Below are 14,348 nucleotides of genomic sequence, written 5' to 3' on the forward strand. Positions count from 1 at the left end.
ACAGCTGGCTAGAAACGACGAAATTCATATTCCGGACATACTGTACGACGTGTAGACAGAGTTTTTTCGCTAATGGTACTCGAATGTAGATACGTTACTTGCCATGGCCACCTTACGGCTAGAGTTAGCCCCCTAACTCACCTCCCCGCACCCTCTGCCCCGCCCCCTGCGTCTTTTTTGCCGGCAACTGCTCTTTTCCTTTGCGACGTAATAAACAGAAACGTTAAAGGCATGGTGTTAGCAGAACGCGTCTTTTACTCCATCCACCTTCGATCGTGTCAGAGTGATTCGACTTCAGTGTCATGCTTACACTGAAATCGCAAGCAAGTTCCGTGTTCAGGAGGCGCGGCAGTTTCGCTCACTTACTATCAAGACGTGCTGTGCGCTCCGCTTTATGGTCGTGTTGTTGTCTCTACTACCTGCGAAAAGCAAACTAGAACTGAGACATAGTCAAGGAAAATTAATGTTTTAAATAATTTACCTTAAGCATCGCACAGTGAAGAACCATCTTCGTCTGCTAGGTTCTAAGACTGGCACCCTGTCTCCTAGTGGTCTCGTACACGGGCCAGCACCAGGCCGAGAGTCCAGCGCCCATTCTAATTTTAAAGTAATTTACGGGATGTGTAGCGGCTGGCGACATCTAACAGGGGTGGCCACGACATAGCTGTTCACGCGGTCTACATTTATTTAATCAACGTATAAGTTAAGAGTTTATTTTGTGAAAAACCACTGTTTCTATTTGATGGTTCGTAATAAGTGTCTACTTTTTCAAAAAAAGGTAACGTATCAAATCGCGGAGATTTTAATGCGCTGCTAAATTCGCTGTGTCGCCAGAAGACCCCGATGAGCAGGTTGCTCGAGATTTGTTCAGTGTCACGAAATATCATATCGTTGAGTGAATACGATTGATTCGAATGTCTCTGTGAACGTAGTCGTAGTAGCTGCGTTACCTGCTCGCCAGTGTGTCGTGTGTTAATTAATAAATTAATTTATGTAATTTTATTGATGTGCGAAACTCTGGTGTGCGTGCCGGATAAAGATATCCTTGTATGGCCGTCCGATATGCTTCCGATCACTGCACTATGGGATACATCCAGGAAACTCCAGGCCGTGTTTCCATTGTCACTCACAGCAAAATGTAGTGTAAACTACGTTTTAACGTTAACCCTTCCATTTTCCAGGAACAGTGCAATACGACGTGGTAGTAGTTAGTCGTTAGAAGGGAGTCTCGCGCTGTCAGTTCGCTGAAGTTTTCTAAGCCCCAACAAATTTGCTAGTATAATTTGACACGCCCTTCGCGGCGTGCCCGTGCTACGTCGCAAATCTTGACGTGAACGCCATTGTTCCCGATTGTTTCGTGTATAGCGCAGCGACGTAACGCTCATCTCCCGTCTCAGTCTCCCTCGCCGACTCCTAATCGCCAGCCGGACGTGTCTAAATTCGATGGTCTAGTATCCGACCATCCTCCACGCCTGTCGCAAGAATCGTCCGTCGTCCCCGCACCAGCGCCATTCCTCCCCGCGCCGCAATCCGCAGCCCTCCTCCTCATCGTCTCTGCGTGTCATCATGAAGCCGAGACACAGGACCGGGTTAATGCTACGTCCCACTGGGGTACCAAAACAGCTCCGTCAAGCCCTTGGTTGCGGTTGCAAGGTCGACGCCCCGATTAAGAGGTCAAGGCCGTGAAGATGTCTAGCTTCGCGCAGGGACGCATGCTTCCGCTACGACTACTACTCGCTGGTGCCGTTCTGGCCGGCCGCGGCGGCGACCGTTCTCGTAGCAAGAACGGAGAACCTCTGGAGGTGGCTGCTGCGGCGACGCGGATCGTCAACACGCCGTAATCGAGAACGCATGAACGCGGACAGCGCGGCTGCCGCGTGCCTGTCTGTGCACCGCGCCGAGCGACGCGGTCGTGAGTCAGGAGCGGGCAGTCGCGCGCCAGTGCGCGCCGCGTCATAGGAGCAGTACGTCGTGCAAGCTGTCTCATAGACAACTCTGCCGTGCGCTGACCGATTTCGAGATGCGAGACACGGGAGAGACCGCAGTACGAGGATTAAATAATTCCGGGTTTGTTTATGTTGCCGACAATTTTTCGCACGCGAAAGAACAAAAATCTTTTAGTTCCCACGTTCTTGAAGTCGTGCCACGTTACATTAATCTGACGAATCAATGAAGGGCTTTCGCTAATTGGCCCGCGGCACGGCAAGAATGCATACCGCCACACACCGCCGCCTTCTAACGCACTTCTCTCTTACTCAGCCTCTGCAGCCGACTCACGGGCTATCTTTCCCAATTGCTTTATGGCAGGTCGGGCTATCGCCTTGGATTTCTTCGAGAACGGCGAAGGCCTACCTGAACAATCCCTCTGTCGTTCCAACTCAAGTACCACACGGACGACGAGTCACTACGCGTCGTTGGAGTTTTGAAGTCATTCCGACGAGCAATCGCTTTCGGCGGAGCTGAAAGGTCGACGTGCGACCGTCGGCAGTGCACATCGACCCCTGCCAACCGGAAGTACCGTCTGCCAGGAGGTGATACGCGGGGGGAGACGCACGTGCTGTTCACGTACGATCGTGAAGTTGGGTCGCGTCTGCAGCTGCGCTGTGGCGTCGCGTTGGGACAGATTCTCGCAATGTCAGACCGTACAGATCCACTGTTCAGCTATCGTCAACGTCTCTCTGTCGTCGTCTCCTTCGCTTCGGGATCCTGACGGTGATCATCGTCCGCAACGAGCGCTGCGCCGCGACATTCGCCAAAGTAACAACGCGCGACGACGACATCGTGACGACACGCTCGAGGAGACCGGATGGAAGCTCCCGTCCACGGCGAGCGTCGTTCCGTCCGCCTCCTCATGTCCGACTGTTTCTGCCCTCGTCGGATCTGGGATCCAGATCTTCTGATGGTCGTTGATCACGATCATGTTGCGCCGATGCTCGGGACCTGTCTGCCGTCTGCGGCGCGTTGCGTGCGGCCTTGATGACCGGCCGCGCATCTTCCTTTAGAACGTCTTCATGGGCGTCGTCGCCGGATACTTCTCCGCGCGGTTCTTCTACAAGACGCTGCGGTGACCACTCGTGCGACGCGCGTCCGCTCTCTCAGACGGCGCTCCTCTACCCGCCGTGTCCTCGGGACGGGATTCTTCCTGATTTCTTCTATCTGGGGGAAGCGGTCCCGTCGAGCGGTGCGCGTTCACAACGGATGATTGGCGCTCGTCTGCCTCCTGTTGTCGTCGGTTCTCCCAGCTGACCTTTGTCGATACTTCTTCGGGTTCCGGGAAGACCCCATATGAAACACCGTGAGCACGAATCCAGATCTCCGCGGCAGTTCGCGGAAGGGTCGTGGTACATGAAACCCATTCTGAGCAACGCTCATGGCCGGGGTTCTGAGGCCGTTCGGAGCGATGTCATCGAATCTTTCTTCGTGCTTCAGCGCCATCTGGATGAACGCAGTTCTACTACCTGTTTGATTCCTCTTCCTGTCCTTTCGTCATCCTCGATCGTCTCCTGCTCTCAGATCTCATCGTCATGTCTACTTCCAGCTTGCGCGTGAGGACTACCTCTGGTGGTGGCGTTCGTTTCGTCGTCAGCGCGGTAGCGCCCTCTACTGTTCGCCTACTCGCTGGTTCTAACTTTGCGAACAAGCTGGTCAGACAGCGAGTTTTGTTCCGACGCTGCTCTACTTCGCTACATCGTTCCTTATGGGTCTCCGTTCTAATCTTGCTGACGGGAACGTGGGGTTTCTACGCGCCTCTTCTTCATACGGACGCATCTATGCAGCCGTCAAGATCGATCTAATCCGCATCGCGGTGTACTCGCAGGCGCCGAGGCGAGACAAGTGGAGAAGGCAGTGAGGCGAGTTGAGACATGCGAGACAGACTGGTTAGTTGAGGCGAGGCAGCGAGGTCTGGTGAGTACAGTGAGAGACAATGGTGGAGATGAGACACTATGGGGGCAATGGTGAGACGGTGCGGCAAAGTCAATGGTGAGGTGAGCGAAAGTAAGGCCGTGTTAAGGCCAGTGAGGCGAGTTGAGACAGTTGCAAGACAGATGGCGAGGCAGGCGAGGTGAGTGCGCGAGACATTGAAGCGCGAGGCAAGCGCGCAACAGTGGCGAGGCGAGACAATCGGCGAGGCCGTGTATGGCAAGAAATTGTGAGATCAGTCATCCATGAAGAAGGCACGAGAGAGCATGCTAGGAACGGCAGCGAGTGAGCCGAGGAGAGAGAGAGAGAGAGAGAGAAGAAGAGAGAGAGAGAGAGAAGAGACAGAGAGAGAGAGAGAGAGAGAGCAAAGCCGAGACAATGGTGACAACCGAACAATGGTGAAGTGAGGCACCCGAACGTATGCATGGTAAGGACTGAAACAACGGCAAGACAGGAGGCTGATAGCGAAAAGAAGATAGTCTCCGCTATTTTTCTGCATGCTGGTCGCGAGTGATGTTCCGTTGTTTTTTGTACTGTGCGAGGAAGGAGGATCTGCCGCCATGCGTCGGCTGCTGGGGGAGTGGTGCATGCGTGCATATGACTTTTATGGATGAGTTGATGCAGGTGTGGTGTGGTGCTCGCTGCGCTGCTGCTGCTGCTAAGGTCGTGGTGGTGGTAGTGATGCTGCTGCTGGCTGGTCGGTGTGGTAAGTGATTGCTGCTGCCCTGCTGCTGCTGCTACAGTGGGGTGGTAGTGATTGCTGCCTGCTGCTGCTGCCTGCTGGTGGTGGTGGTGCTCGCTGCTGCTGCCGGTGGTGTGTAGTGATGCTGCTTGCTGGCTTAGTGGTGGTGGTGAGTGATGCTGGCTGCTTCTGCTGGCTGCTTGCTGCAGGTGGTTGGTGGTTGAGTAGCTGGCTGCTACTGCTGCTGCTGCTAACAGGTGCTGGGGTAGTGTATGCTGCTGCTCGCTGCTGCTGCTGTGGTTGGTGTAGTGATGCGCTGCTGCTGCTGCTACAGGTGGTGGTGTGGTAGTGCAATACTGCTGCTGCTGCTTAACGCTGCTGCTACAAGTGGTGGTGGTTTGTGGTGGCGGTGCTGCTGCTGTCTGCAGGTAGTGGTGGTGCCTGCTTGCTGCTGCAGGTAGTAGTAGTGCTACTGCTGCTGCAGGTAGGTCATTGTAGTGGTGGTACTGCTGCTGCTAGGTTCAGGTTGTTGCTACTACTGCTTGTCAGTGTATGTGTGTGTAGAAGCAACACATGTCGTTGTGGTGTGTATAGCACATATTATATGTGTGGCTATCGTGTTGTTGGGTACCATATACTGCTGTGGTACGTGATGTGCTGGTACAGCATATTACTGTGTGATCATGTGTGGTGGTAGCACATATACATTGTCGTAGCGTGTGTGTGGTACACATATTACGTGTGTGGTACGTGTGTGTGGTACACATATACATGTGTGGTACGTGTGTGTGGTACACATATACATGTGTGGTACGTGTGTGTGGTACACATATACATGTGTGGTAGAGAAGTGTGTGTACACTATTACAGTCGTGGGTACGTGTGTGCTGGTACACATGTACATCGTGTGGTAGCCGTGTGTGGAGCGTGTGTTTACACATGTATGTGACGTGTACGTGTGTGGTACACCATATACATGTGTGGTACACGTGTGTGGACACATAGTACATGTGTGGTAGCTGTGTTGTGGTACACATATACAGGTGTGGTCACGTGTGCGTGGGTACACATGTACATGTGTGTAGACGTGTGTGTACACATATAGCGCTGTGTGTACGTGTGTGTGGTACACATGTACATGTGTGGTAGTACGTGTGTGTCGGTAACACAGCAAGGCAATACATGTGTGGTTCGTGTTGTGATAGCACATAATACAGGTGTGGTACGTGTGGTGTGGTGACACATATACATGTTGTGGTACGTTGTGTTTAGCACATGTAAGAGCGGGTACGTGTGTGGACACATGTACATGTGTGGTGACATGTGTGTGATATCACGATACAGTGTGGTACGCTGTGTGTGGTAACACATAGTACATGTGTGGGTTACACATGATACATGTTGGTACGTGTGTGGTGCACATGTTTCATGTAACTTCAACATGGTATGAAGCACTATGGTTGGTTGTCGAGGAGGGCCTGTGCTATACGTCGTTGGAGCCAGCGCGCTAGAAATAGATCTGGCAATTGAAGCAAAGTGCGTGCATGTGTGTGTATATGCATGCGCGCGTGCGTTTGCGTTTGTGCGTGCACGCGTGTGTGTGTGCCTTTGTGCGTGTGCGTGCGTGATTAGAGACCAGCGATTCATGTACGCACGCGGCTCCCATCTGCTTTCAGACGCCGCATCCACCGACGACAATAATCTGACATCGCAGCTCGACACGATGTCAATCCGTGACGCGGTGGCGCCCCCTGTGATCGTCGAGCAGCCTCGCGACGAGACGGCTCCCGTCGGTGGCGCCACCACGTTCGTCTGCAGGGCGGCGGACGACGGCGTTGCCACGGCGACGGTCTACCAGTGGTACAAGCTGCGTGCGAGCAACTGCGTGGCGTTATACGCGGAGACGAAACCAACACTCAAGGTCTGTGTGTCTGTCGTCTGTGGTTACGCACACGTGCTGCCCCTGCACTTCAAATTTTCAATTATTATCATTATCATTTATCATTATCATTATCATTATCATTATCATTATCATTATCATTATCATTATCATTATCATTATCATTATCATTATCACTATCATTATCATTATCATTATCATTATCATTATCATTATCATTATCATTATCATTATCACTATCATTATCATTATCATTATCATTATCATTATCATTATCATTATCATTATCATTATCATTATCATTATCATTATCATTATCATTATCATTATCATTATCATTATATTATTTATTATTAACCTAAACTTTTAACCATAAGTTGTTCATAATATGAACTCCCTGGAATTTTTTTTAAATGCTTTAATTTAGGAAATAAGTTGAAAAGATGTACAAAAATTTGTAGTGAATTTCTAAACGCAACAATTTCGTAAACTAAGAGCCATCTCTTACATAAAATATAATATTTAAAAAAAATTCCAGGAACGCTTTTTTCCTTTGATATGTTAGCATTGAAACAAAAAATGTTGGAATCGGAGTTGCGAGTTTTGAGAAATAGCGCTTGAAAAATCACCTACTTTAGCATTTTTAACAACCGAGATATCAGCACTTTTCTAAATTTCCCATCATTGAATGCTTGTGTTAAGAATTGACTAATGCGGGGATTTGGAACTGTTTGGGAGGCTACATACATAATTTCTACGTGTACATAGCTGCCCATGGCTGCGATCTATCAAATAAAGCGGGTATTGAAATTTCGACGGAAATTCACCTCCCAAAAAAAACAACGGAACATCACTCGCGACGGATGAGACGAAATAGCGGAGGACTTCTTCTTTTCGCTATCGCTCCTGTCTTGCCGTTGTTTCGTCTTACCATGCATCGTCTTGCCTCACTTCACCATTGTCTTGTCTCACGATTGTCTCGCTTTGCTCTCTCTCTCTCTCTGTCTCTCTCTCTCTCTCTCTCGCTCTCTCTCTCACTCCTGCCTTCCCTAGCTGCTCTCTCGCTCATTCTTCATGATGACTGTCTCACAATTTTCTTGCCATACACGGTCTCGCCATTGTCTCGCCTCGTCTCACCTCACCTCGCCTCGCCACTGTTGCGGCTTGCCTTGCCTCAATGTCTCACCTCACCTCGCTGCCTCGCCATTGTCTCGCAACTGTCTCAACTCGCCTCACTGGCTAACCACTGCCTTACTTCGCCTCACCTCACCATTGTCTTGCCGCACCGTCTCACCATTGCCCCATAGTGTCTCATCTCACCATTGTCTCTCAACTGTCTCACCAGACCTCGCTGCCTCGCCTCACCTAACCATTGTCTCGCCAATGTCTCAACTCGCCTCACTGCCTTGCCATTGTCTCGCCTCGCGCTGCGGCGTCGCTGCGATGACGGATTAGTCGATCTTGACGGCTGCATAGATGCGTCGTATGAAGAAGTAGGCTGCGTAGAACCCCACGGTTCCCGTCAGCAAGAAGAACGAGAACACCATAAGGAACGTGTAGCCGAAGTAGAGCAGCGTCGGAACAAACTCGCTGATCTGCAGCTTGTTCGCGAAGTAGAACACCGAGTAGGCGAACACGTAGAGGGCGCTACCGCCGCTGACGACGAAGGAACGCCACCACCAGTGGTAGTCCTCCGCGCAAAGCTGGAAGTAGACCATGACGATGGAGATCTGAGAGCAGGAGACGACGAGGATGACGAAGACCAGGAAGAGGAATCCGAACAGGTAGTAGAACTGGTTCTCCCAGATGGCGCTGAACACGAAGAAAAGTTCGATGAACATCGCTCCGAACGGCAGAACCCCGGCCATGAGCGTGCTCAGAATGGGGTTCATGTACCACGGACCTTCCGGAACCTGCCGCGGGATCTGGTTCGTCCTCACGGGGTGTTCGTACGGGGTCTTCCGGAACCCGAAGAAGTATCCGACGAAGGTCAGCGGGAGACCGACGAACAACAGGAGGCAGACGAGCGCAATCATCGTTGTGAACGGCACCGCTCCGGACGACCGCTTCCCCCAGATGAAGAAATTCAAAAAGAATCCCGTCCCGAGGACGACGGCGGGATAGAGGAGCGCCGTCTGGAGAGCGGCGCGCTTCCACATTGTCCCCCGCAGCGTCTTGTAGAGCCGCGCGGAGAAGTATCCGGCGACGACGCCCATGAAGACGTAAAGGAAGATGGCGGCGGTCATCAACGCGCCGCGCGACGACGGCGACAGCGTACCCAGCATCGCGAACATGATCGTGATCAGCGACATCAGGAAGATCTGGATCCCGGATCCGACGAGGGCTGAGAACAGCTTCGGATGAGGAGGCGGACGGAAGACGTCGCCGTGGACGAGCTTCCATCCGGTCTCCTCGAGCGTGTCGTCAACGATGTCGTCGTCGCGGTTGTACTTGGCGATGTCGCGGCGCAGCGTGCGGACGATGATCATCGTCAGGATCCCCGAGAGGAAGAAGACGACGACGAGAGAGTTGACGATGCTGAACCAGTGGATCTGTACGTCTGACATTGCGAGGTAAGTGTCCCAACGCGACGCCCAGCGCAGCTGCGACGACGACCACTTCACGTCGTACGTGAACAGCACGTGCGTCTCCCCCGCCGCGTTCACCTCCTGCGGACGGTACTTCCGGTTGGCGGGGTCGAGCTGACACTGCGAGGTCGCGCGGTCGACCTTCAGCTCGCCGAAAGCGATGCTCTTCGGAATGACTTCAAATCCAACGACGCGATAGGTTGACTCGTCGTCCGTGTGGTACTTGAGTTGGAACGACAGGTGATTGTTCAGGTAGGCCTTGCCGTTCTCGAAGAATCCAAGGCGATAGCCGACCTGCAATAAAGCGATTGGGGAAAGTTAGCCGTGATGTCGGCTGCAGAGGGGAGTGAGAGAGAAGTGCGTTAGAAGGCGGCGGTGTTGGCGGATGCATTTTGCCGTGCCGCGGGCCAATTAGCGAATGCTTCATTGATTCGTCAGAATTAATGTAACGTGGACGACTTCAAGAACGGGGAACTAAAAGATTTTGTTCTTTCGAGGCGAAAATTGTCGGCAACATAAACAAACCCTAATTAATTTAATACCTCGTACTGCGTCTCTCCCGTGTCTCGCATCTCGAATCGCGTCGCGCACGGCAGGTTGTCTATGAGCAGCTGCACGACGTACTGCTCCTTGACGCGGCGCGCGACGAGCGCCGACTCCCGCTCCTGCATCACGACCGCGTCGCCGGGCGCGTTGCACAGCACGCGGCAGCCGGCGTCCGCATTCATGCGGATCTCGTACGGCGTGTTGACGATGCGGTCGCCGCGCAGCACCTCGCCGAGGTTCTCCGTCTTGTAGAGAACGTCGCCGCGCGGCCGGCAGAACGGCAGCGAGTAGTAGTCGTAGGGAAGCTGCGTGCGCGAGCTAGACATCTTCACGGCCTTGACCTCTATCGGGGCGTCGACCTTGAACTCGACGGGCGCGACCCCGGGGACGTAGAACGCCGTCGCCGGCGATGACACGCAGACGATGAGGAGGAGGGCTGCGGCGCGGGGAGACATGGCGCGGGGTTGCCGGGGACAACGACGACGGTGATTGTCGGTGAATCGAAAGAACGTCGGTGAGCGATAGAGTCGGGATGGAGACGGAGACGGGAGATGAGGTAACGTCGCTGCTATACGAAACAATCGGAACAATCGGCGTTCACGTCAAGGATTTGCGACGTAGCACGGACTCGCGTCGTGCAAATTTACTGCCGAATTTGTTGGGGTGAAAACTCAGCACTGACAGCGCAGACTCGCCTCTACGACTAACTACTCCCACGTCGTTGTCACTGTTCCTGGAAAATGGAAGGGTTAACGTTAAAACGTTTTTACCACTACATTTTGCTGTGAGTGAGAATGGAAACCCGGCCAGTACTATTATTTGAGTGAGTCAGCATTCGGCTACAGTATCTATCACGGCACGCAGGTATCGACATAAATAAAATTATAAATTAATTTATTAAACACACGCACTGACGCAGCGAGTTCACAGAAATTCAGAATCAATCGTCGTCAACATTGATATTCGTGACAGTGACAACTCTCGAGCAACTGCTCATCGTTTTGGCGACACGCGAATAGACGCATTAAAATCTCGCGTTGATACATTACCTTTTTTTGAAAAGTGACACTTATTACGCCATCAAATAAACATCTTTTTCACAAAAATAAACTTTACTTATTTGATTAAATAAGTGAACAGCTATGTCGTGGCACCTGTTAGATGTCGCTACCGCTCACATCTTTAAAATAGACTGGTGCGCTGACTCTCGGCCTGTCCTGGCCCGTGTAGAGACCACTAGAGACAGGGTGCCAGTCTTAACCTAGCAGACGAAGATTGTTTTTCACCCTAAACATTTAAAACATTAATTTTCCAGATATGTTCAGTAATAGTTTCTTTTCGCGATGCGTCTTGAAGTAGTTAGCGAACTGCCGGCTCTTGACACGAACTTGTTCGATCTTCAGTGTAAGCATGAACTGAGTCGAATCATTGACACGATCGAAGGTGGATGGAAAACGCTTCTGCTACACATGCCTGCGTCTGTTCGCGGCTACTATACGTAAGCGTCATTAATAACATTATTAGTATTACAAATTGCAATACAATATTCGAATATGAATTTCGTCGTTTCTAAGCAGCTGTACTGGGTTGTGTGTACGAATTTCTTATTTGACAGTGACTTATTTATTTGTTTATTATGTCAACAAACTTTACTCTCGCCCTTAACGCGGACAATACGCCCGGTCGCCGGTAACCCTTCTAAGTTCATGGACGTCATCTTTGGACTAAAGCCAGAGGTACCAAGTTGGGAAAATCCAAAGAAAAGGATCAACTTGTGATACATGTAAATAATGGTCCATTGCCGTTTTTTTCGCGGGTGCGACAAAAGGATAAAAAGGGAAAAATTGTGGCGGGCTGCCGACATGTGTTTGTCATTTGCAATTGGGCAGCCACTATTTTTTTAAGTAAAGTAACTATAGATGATAGCCATACATGTCAAATAAAATGGCCAAATTCAAAGAATGCAAAAAAAAAGAAGAGAATTCCAGGCATTTGTGGCCGATTATTATTGTTTGCTGGAGATCAGTCAAGTACATCAACGATCGAGGTGCTGCGAGTCGCGAGTGAGCAGGGCTCTTTCGGTCCGCTGGGGGATCACGGCAAAGTTTAGTAATTTACTGATGTAAATTTAAATATGGCTGAAGAAAAAGTGTTACGACCGGACTTTTGGATCAACGCGGGACCAAATGTGCACCGGGACAATAAATTGGTGATGTCTGCTATTAAGCATAGATTCTCTAAGATTATTGTTTGTAACGCACAACAGAAATACTAAGCTGGCCCGAGTGGTGATCTTCGTGAATCTATAGACGAATAGCCGTCTTGTCAATAGTTTTTATATGCAGTAAAGATTTAATAATATGATTAATGAATATAATTATTATTATATTATAAAATATAAATAATATTGATAAAACGTCACGCATGATTTCTGTAAATGAAATAGTAGTATGGCGATACTGTTCGCTGCGCGTGTTCAGGCGGCGGTTACGTGATCGTCTGACGTGGCCGACGCGCGCGCCGTCAGATGAGTGCGGCGGCCATCTTTCCTTGAGACCTCGGTAACGCAAGCATGTTCACCGTTAAGCGGACTGCTGATGGCCGGTCGACAGGCCTGAAAGCACGAGAGGGCGCTACTGCTGCTGCGGCCGACGGTGCGTCCACGGGACGGGCGATCCGAGTCAGCGCCCTGGTTTAGGGAGGGTCGAGAGATTTATAGCGATTAACTTTTGCGCTGAGGCGCGCGCATGCAAACGTCGTTGTTTTATCTCTCGATCATGGGAGGCGTGTGTTGTTTACTTGACTAGAATATTATCAAATGTTTTTCTTGCATTAGATCGTAAACATGATTTATGTCTGGCCTACTCTATTTATCTCCCTCTCTCTCGTCGTCTCTCTTCTCTTCTAAGCTGTCGTTCCTCTCTCTTACGGCTCTCTCCTCTCCCCTCTCTTAGCTCTCTGCTCTATCTCTCTCTTCTCTCTCTCTCTCCCCGGCCTCTCTTCTGATCTCCCCTTCTCTCCGTCTCTTTCTCCCGCCGCACTACTCAGTATCTCTCTCGTCCCCCACTCTCTATCTTTCTCTCCATCTCCATACTCCCGCCCTTCTCTCCCGTCTCTCTCTCTTCTTTCTCTTCCCTCCCGTCCGCCAATCGATCTCCGCTCTCCCCCTCTCTCTCCCCTCTCTCCACCGCCACCCCACTACCTCTATTCCCGCAGCTTTCTAATCTCTCTCTCTTTCTCTCTCCCTCTCCTCTCTTCTTCTCTCCCTCTCTCTTTCCCTTTCTCTTCTTCCTCTCCCGCCTCCTCTCTTTCTCCCCCTCTTCCTCTCTCTCCCCTCTCTTCTTTCTTCTTCTCCCCCTCTCTTTTCTTCTCCCTCCTCCCCTCTGCCCCCTCTCCCTCTTTGCTCTACCCCTCTTACCCCCACTCTCCAATCTTCTCTCCCTCTCCCTCTCCCCCTCTCTTCGTCTTCTCCTCTCACTCGTGCCCTTCTTTCTCCGCCTTCCTATCCCCACTCCTATCTCTCGCTCTCCCTGCTCTCTGCTTCGGCTCCAAGGCCGCGGCCCCGCCTCTCCCTGCTCCCTCTCCCTCCTCCCTCTGCCGCCTCTTCAACCCACCCACTCCCTTCCCGTCTTCTCCTCTCCCTCTCCCTTTCCCTCTCTCTTTCCCTCTCTCTCTCCCTCTCTCTTCTTCCTCTCCCCTTCTGTCTTTCTCTCCCCTCTTCCCCTCTCTCTTCCCTGTCTCTCCCTCTCTCTCTCCAACTCTCTATCTCTCTCTCTCTCTCTACAGAGTCTGTACGCATCACACAGCAGCCAGCCGCGTGGATCAACGTGAACGCCGGCGACGTGTTCCAGCTGCAGTGTCAGGCTGCGGGGTTCCCCTACCCCTGCTATCGCTGGTTCCAGCTCGAGGAAGGAGGTTCCTACGCTGAGATCCAGGGGTGTAGAGACAGTCTCCTGTCTCTACGAGCGCCCGCTGACTATAAGTATGTGGACAGGCAAGATAGGGCAACGGTTATAGCATGGTTATTTTCAGGCCAGTATGTCGGTGAACATCGTGTAAACTTCATCTTGTTGATCGTGTAGTTATATGTATGTGTATGATTATGTGGATGGATGACAGGCAGTGGTTATACAGCATGGTCAGTATGCACCACCTGGCAGCTACCCATAATAGAATGATAACTTGCCAGTTGGGCCCATCGCGATTACTTTAACACGGGCGTGCGAGGCACATTTCCATGTTGTGTTCCATGTTCATTTCCAGTTCCATGTTGTTCACACTCACGTGAGAGAGTTCTGTTTCTCTACTTAGACAAACGTTCTGTTTCTCGCTTGAGAAAGTTCCGTTGCTCACGGGGAAAGTTCGCCACACGTTTCAGATGCTCGAATGGTGGTCGGATGTACGTAACATGTCGGGTTCACAACGCAGCGAGCGACTGCGTCTATAGCAATTGGTGTCGCGTAGACGTGCTGCAGCCGATAACGAAGACCGCGAGCGACCGGGGGAGCGACTATGACGGAGGCTGTTATTCCGGTAGGTCCGATGCCGCGGTGACGTCAGTGTCCCCTCTCCCCTGTCACATAGTAGTCAGTGGTGGACTGTTGCGCGTCCGATGCCGCGGTGACGTCAGTGTCCCCTCTCCTCTGTCACATAGTAGTCAGTGGTGGACTGTTGCGCGTCCGATGCCGCGGTGACGTCCCCCTTGTCCCGC

At 51.5% G+C, this 14,348-nt stretch overlaps 1 protein-coding gene and 1 long non-coding RNA gene across 2 annotated transcripts; one reads left to right on the forward strand and one right to left on the reverse strand.

Annotated features, from left to right (window-relative positions):
- Window positions 1–7,341: 7,341 nt before the first annotated feature.
- LOC106817778 (transmembrane 9 superfamily member 4-like) lies at window positions 7,342–10,772 on the reverse strand. Its single transcript, XM_014822478.1, has 3 exons — window positions 10,687–10,772; window positions 9,634–10,370; window positions 7,342–9,385 (listed from the first exon to the last, which is right to left on the reverse strand). The coding sequence occupies exons 2-3, from the start codon at window positions 10,090–10,092 to the stop codon at window positions 7,955–7,957; spliced, it is 1,890 nt and encodes a 629-aa protein (XP_014677964.1). The 5' UTR covers window positions 10,093–10,370; window positions 10,687–10,772; the 3' UTR covers window positions 7,342–7,954.
- A 1,485-nt stretch (window positions 10,773–12,257) lies between these two features.
- On the forward strand, window positions 12,258–14,164 carry LOC106817784. Its single transcript, XR_001395103.1, has 3 exons — window positions 12,258–12,291; window positions 13,424–13,619; window positions 14,016–14,164. It is a non-coding gene; the product is annotated as an uncharacterized LOC106817784 (long non-coding RNA).
- The last annotated feature ends 184 nt before the right edge of the window (window positions 14,165–14,348 follow it).

The sequence above is a fragment of the Priapulus caudatus genome, unplaced genomic scaffold (genome assembly GCF_000485595.1).
Source record: "Priapulus caudatus unplaced genomic scaffold, Priapulus_caudatus-5.0.1 Scaffold1861, whole genome shotgun sequence".
NCBI lineage: Eukaryota > Metazoa > Priapulida > Priapulimorpha > Priapulimorphida > Priapulidae > Priapulus > Priapulus caudatus.

Coding starts and splice junctions, on each gene's coding strand:
- LOC106817778 (XM_014822478.1), bottom strand. CDS start 10,092: ATGTCTCCCCGCGCCGCAGCCCTCCTCCTCATCGTCTGCGTGTCATCG. Junction 9,386..9,633: donor CGGGAGAGACGCAGTACGAG/GTATTAAATTAA, acceptor GCTTTATTGCAG/GTCGGCTATCGCCTTGGATT.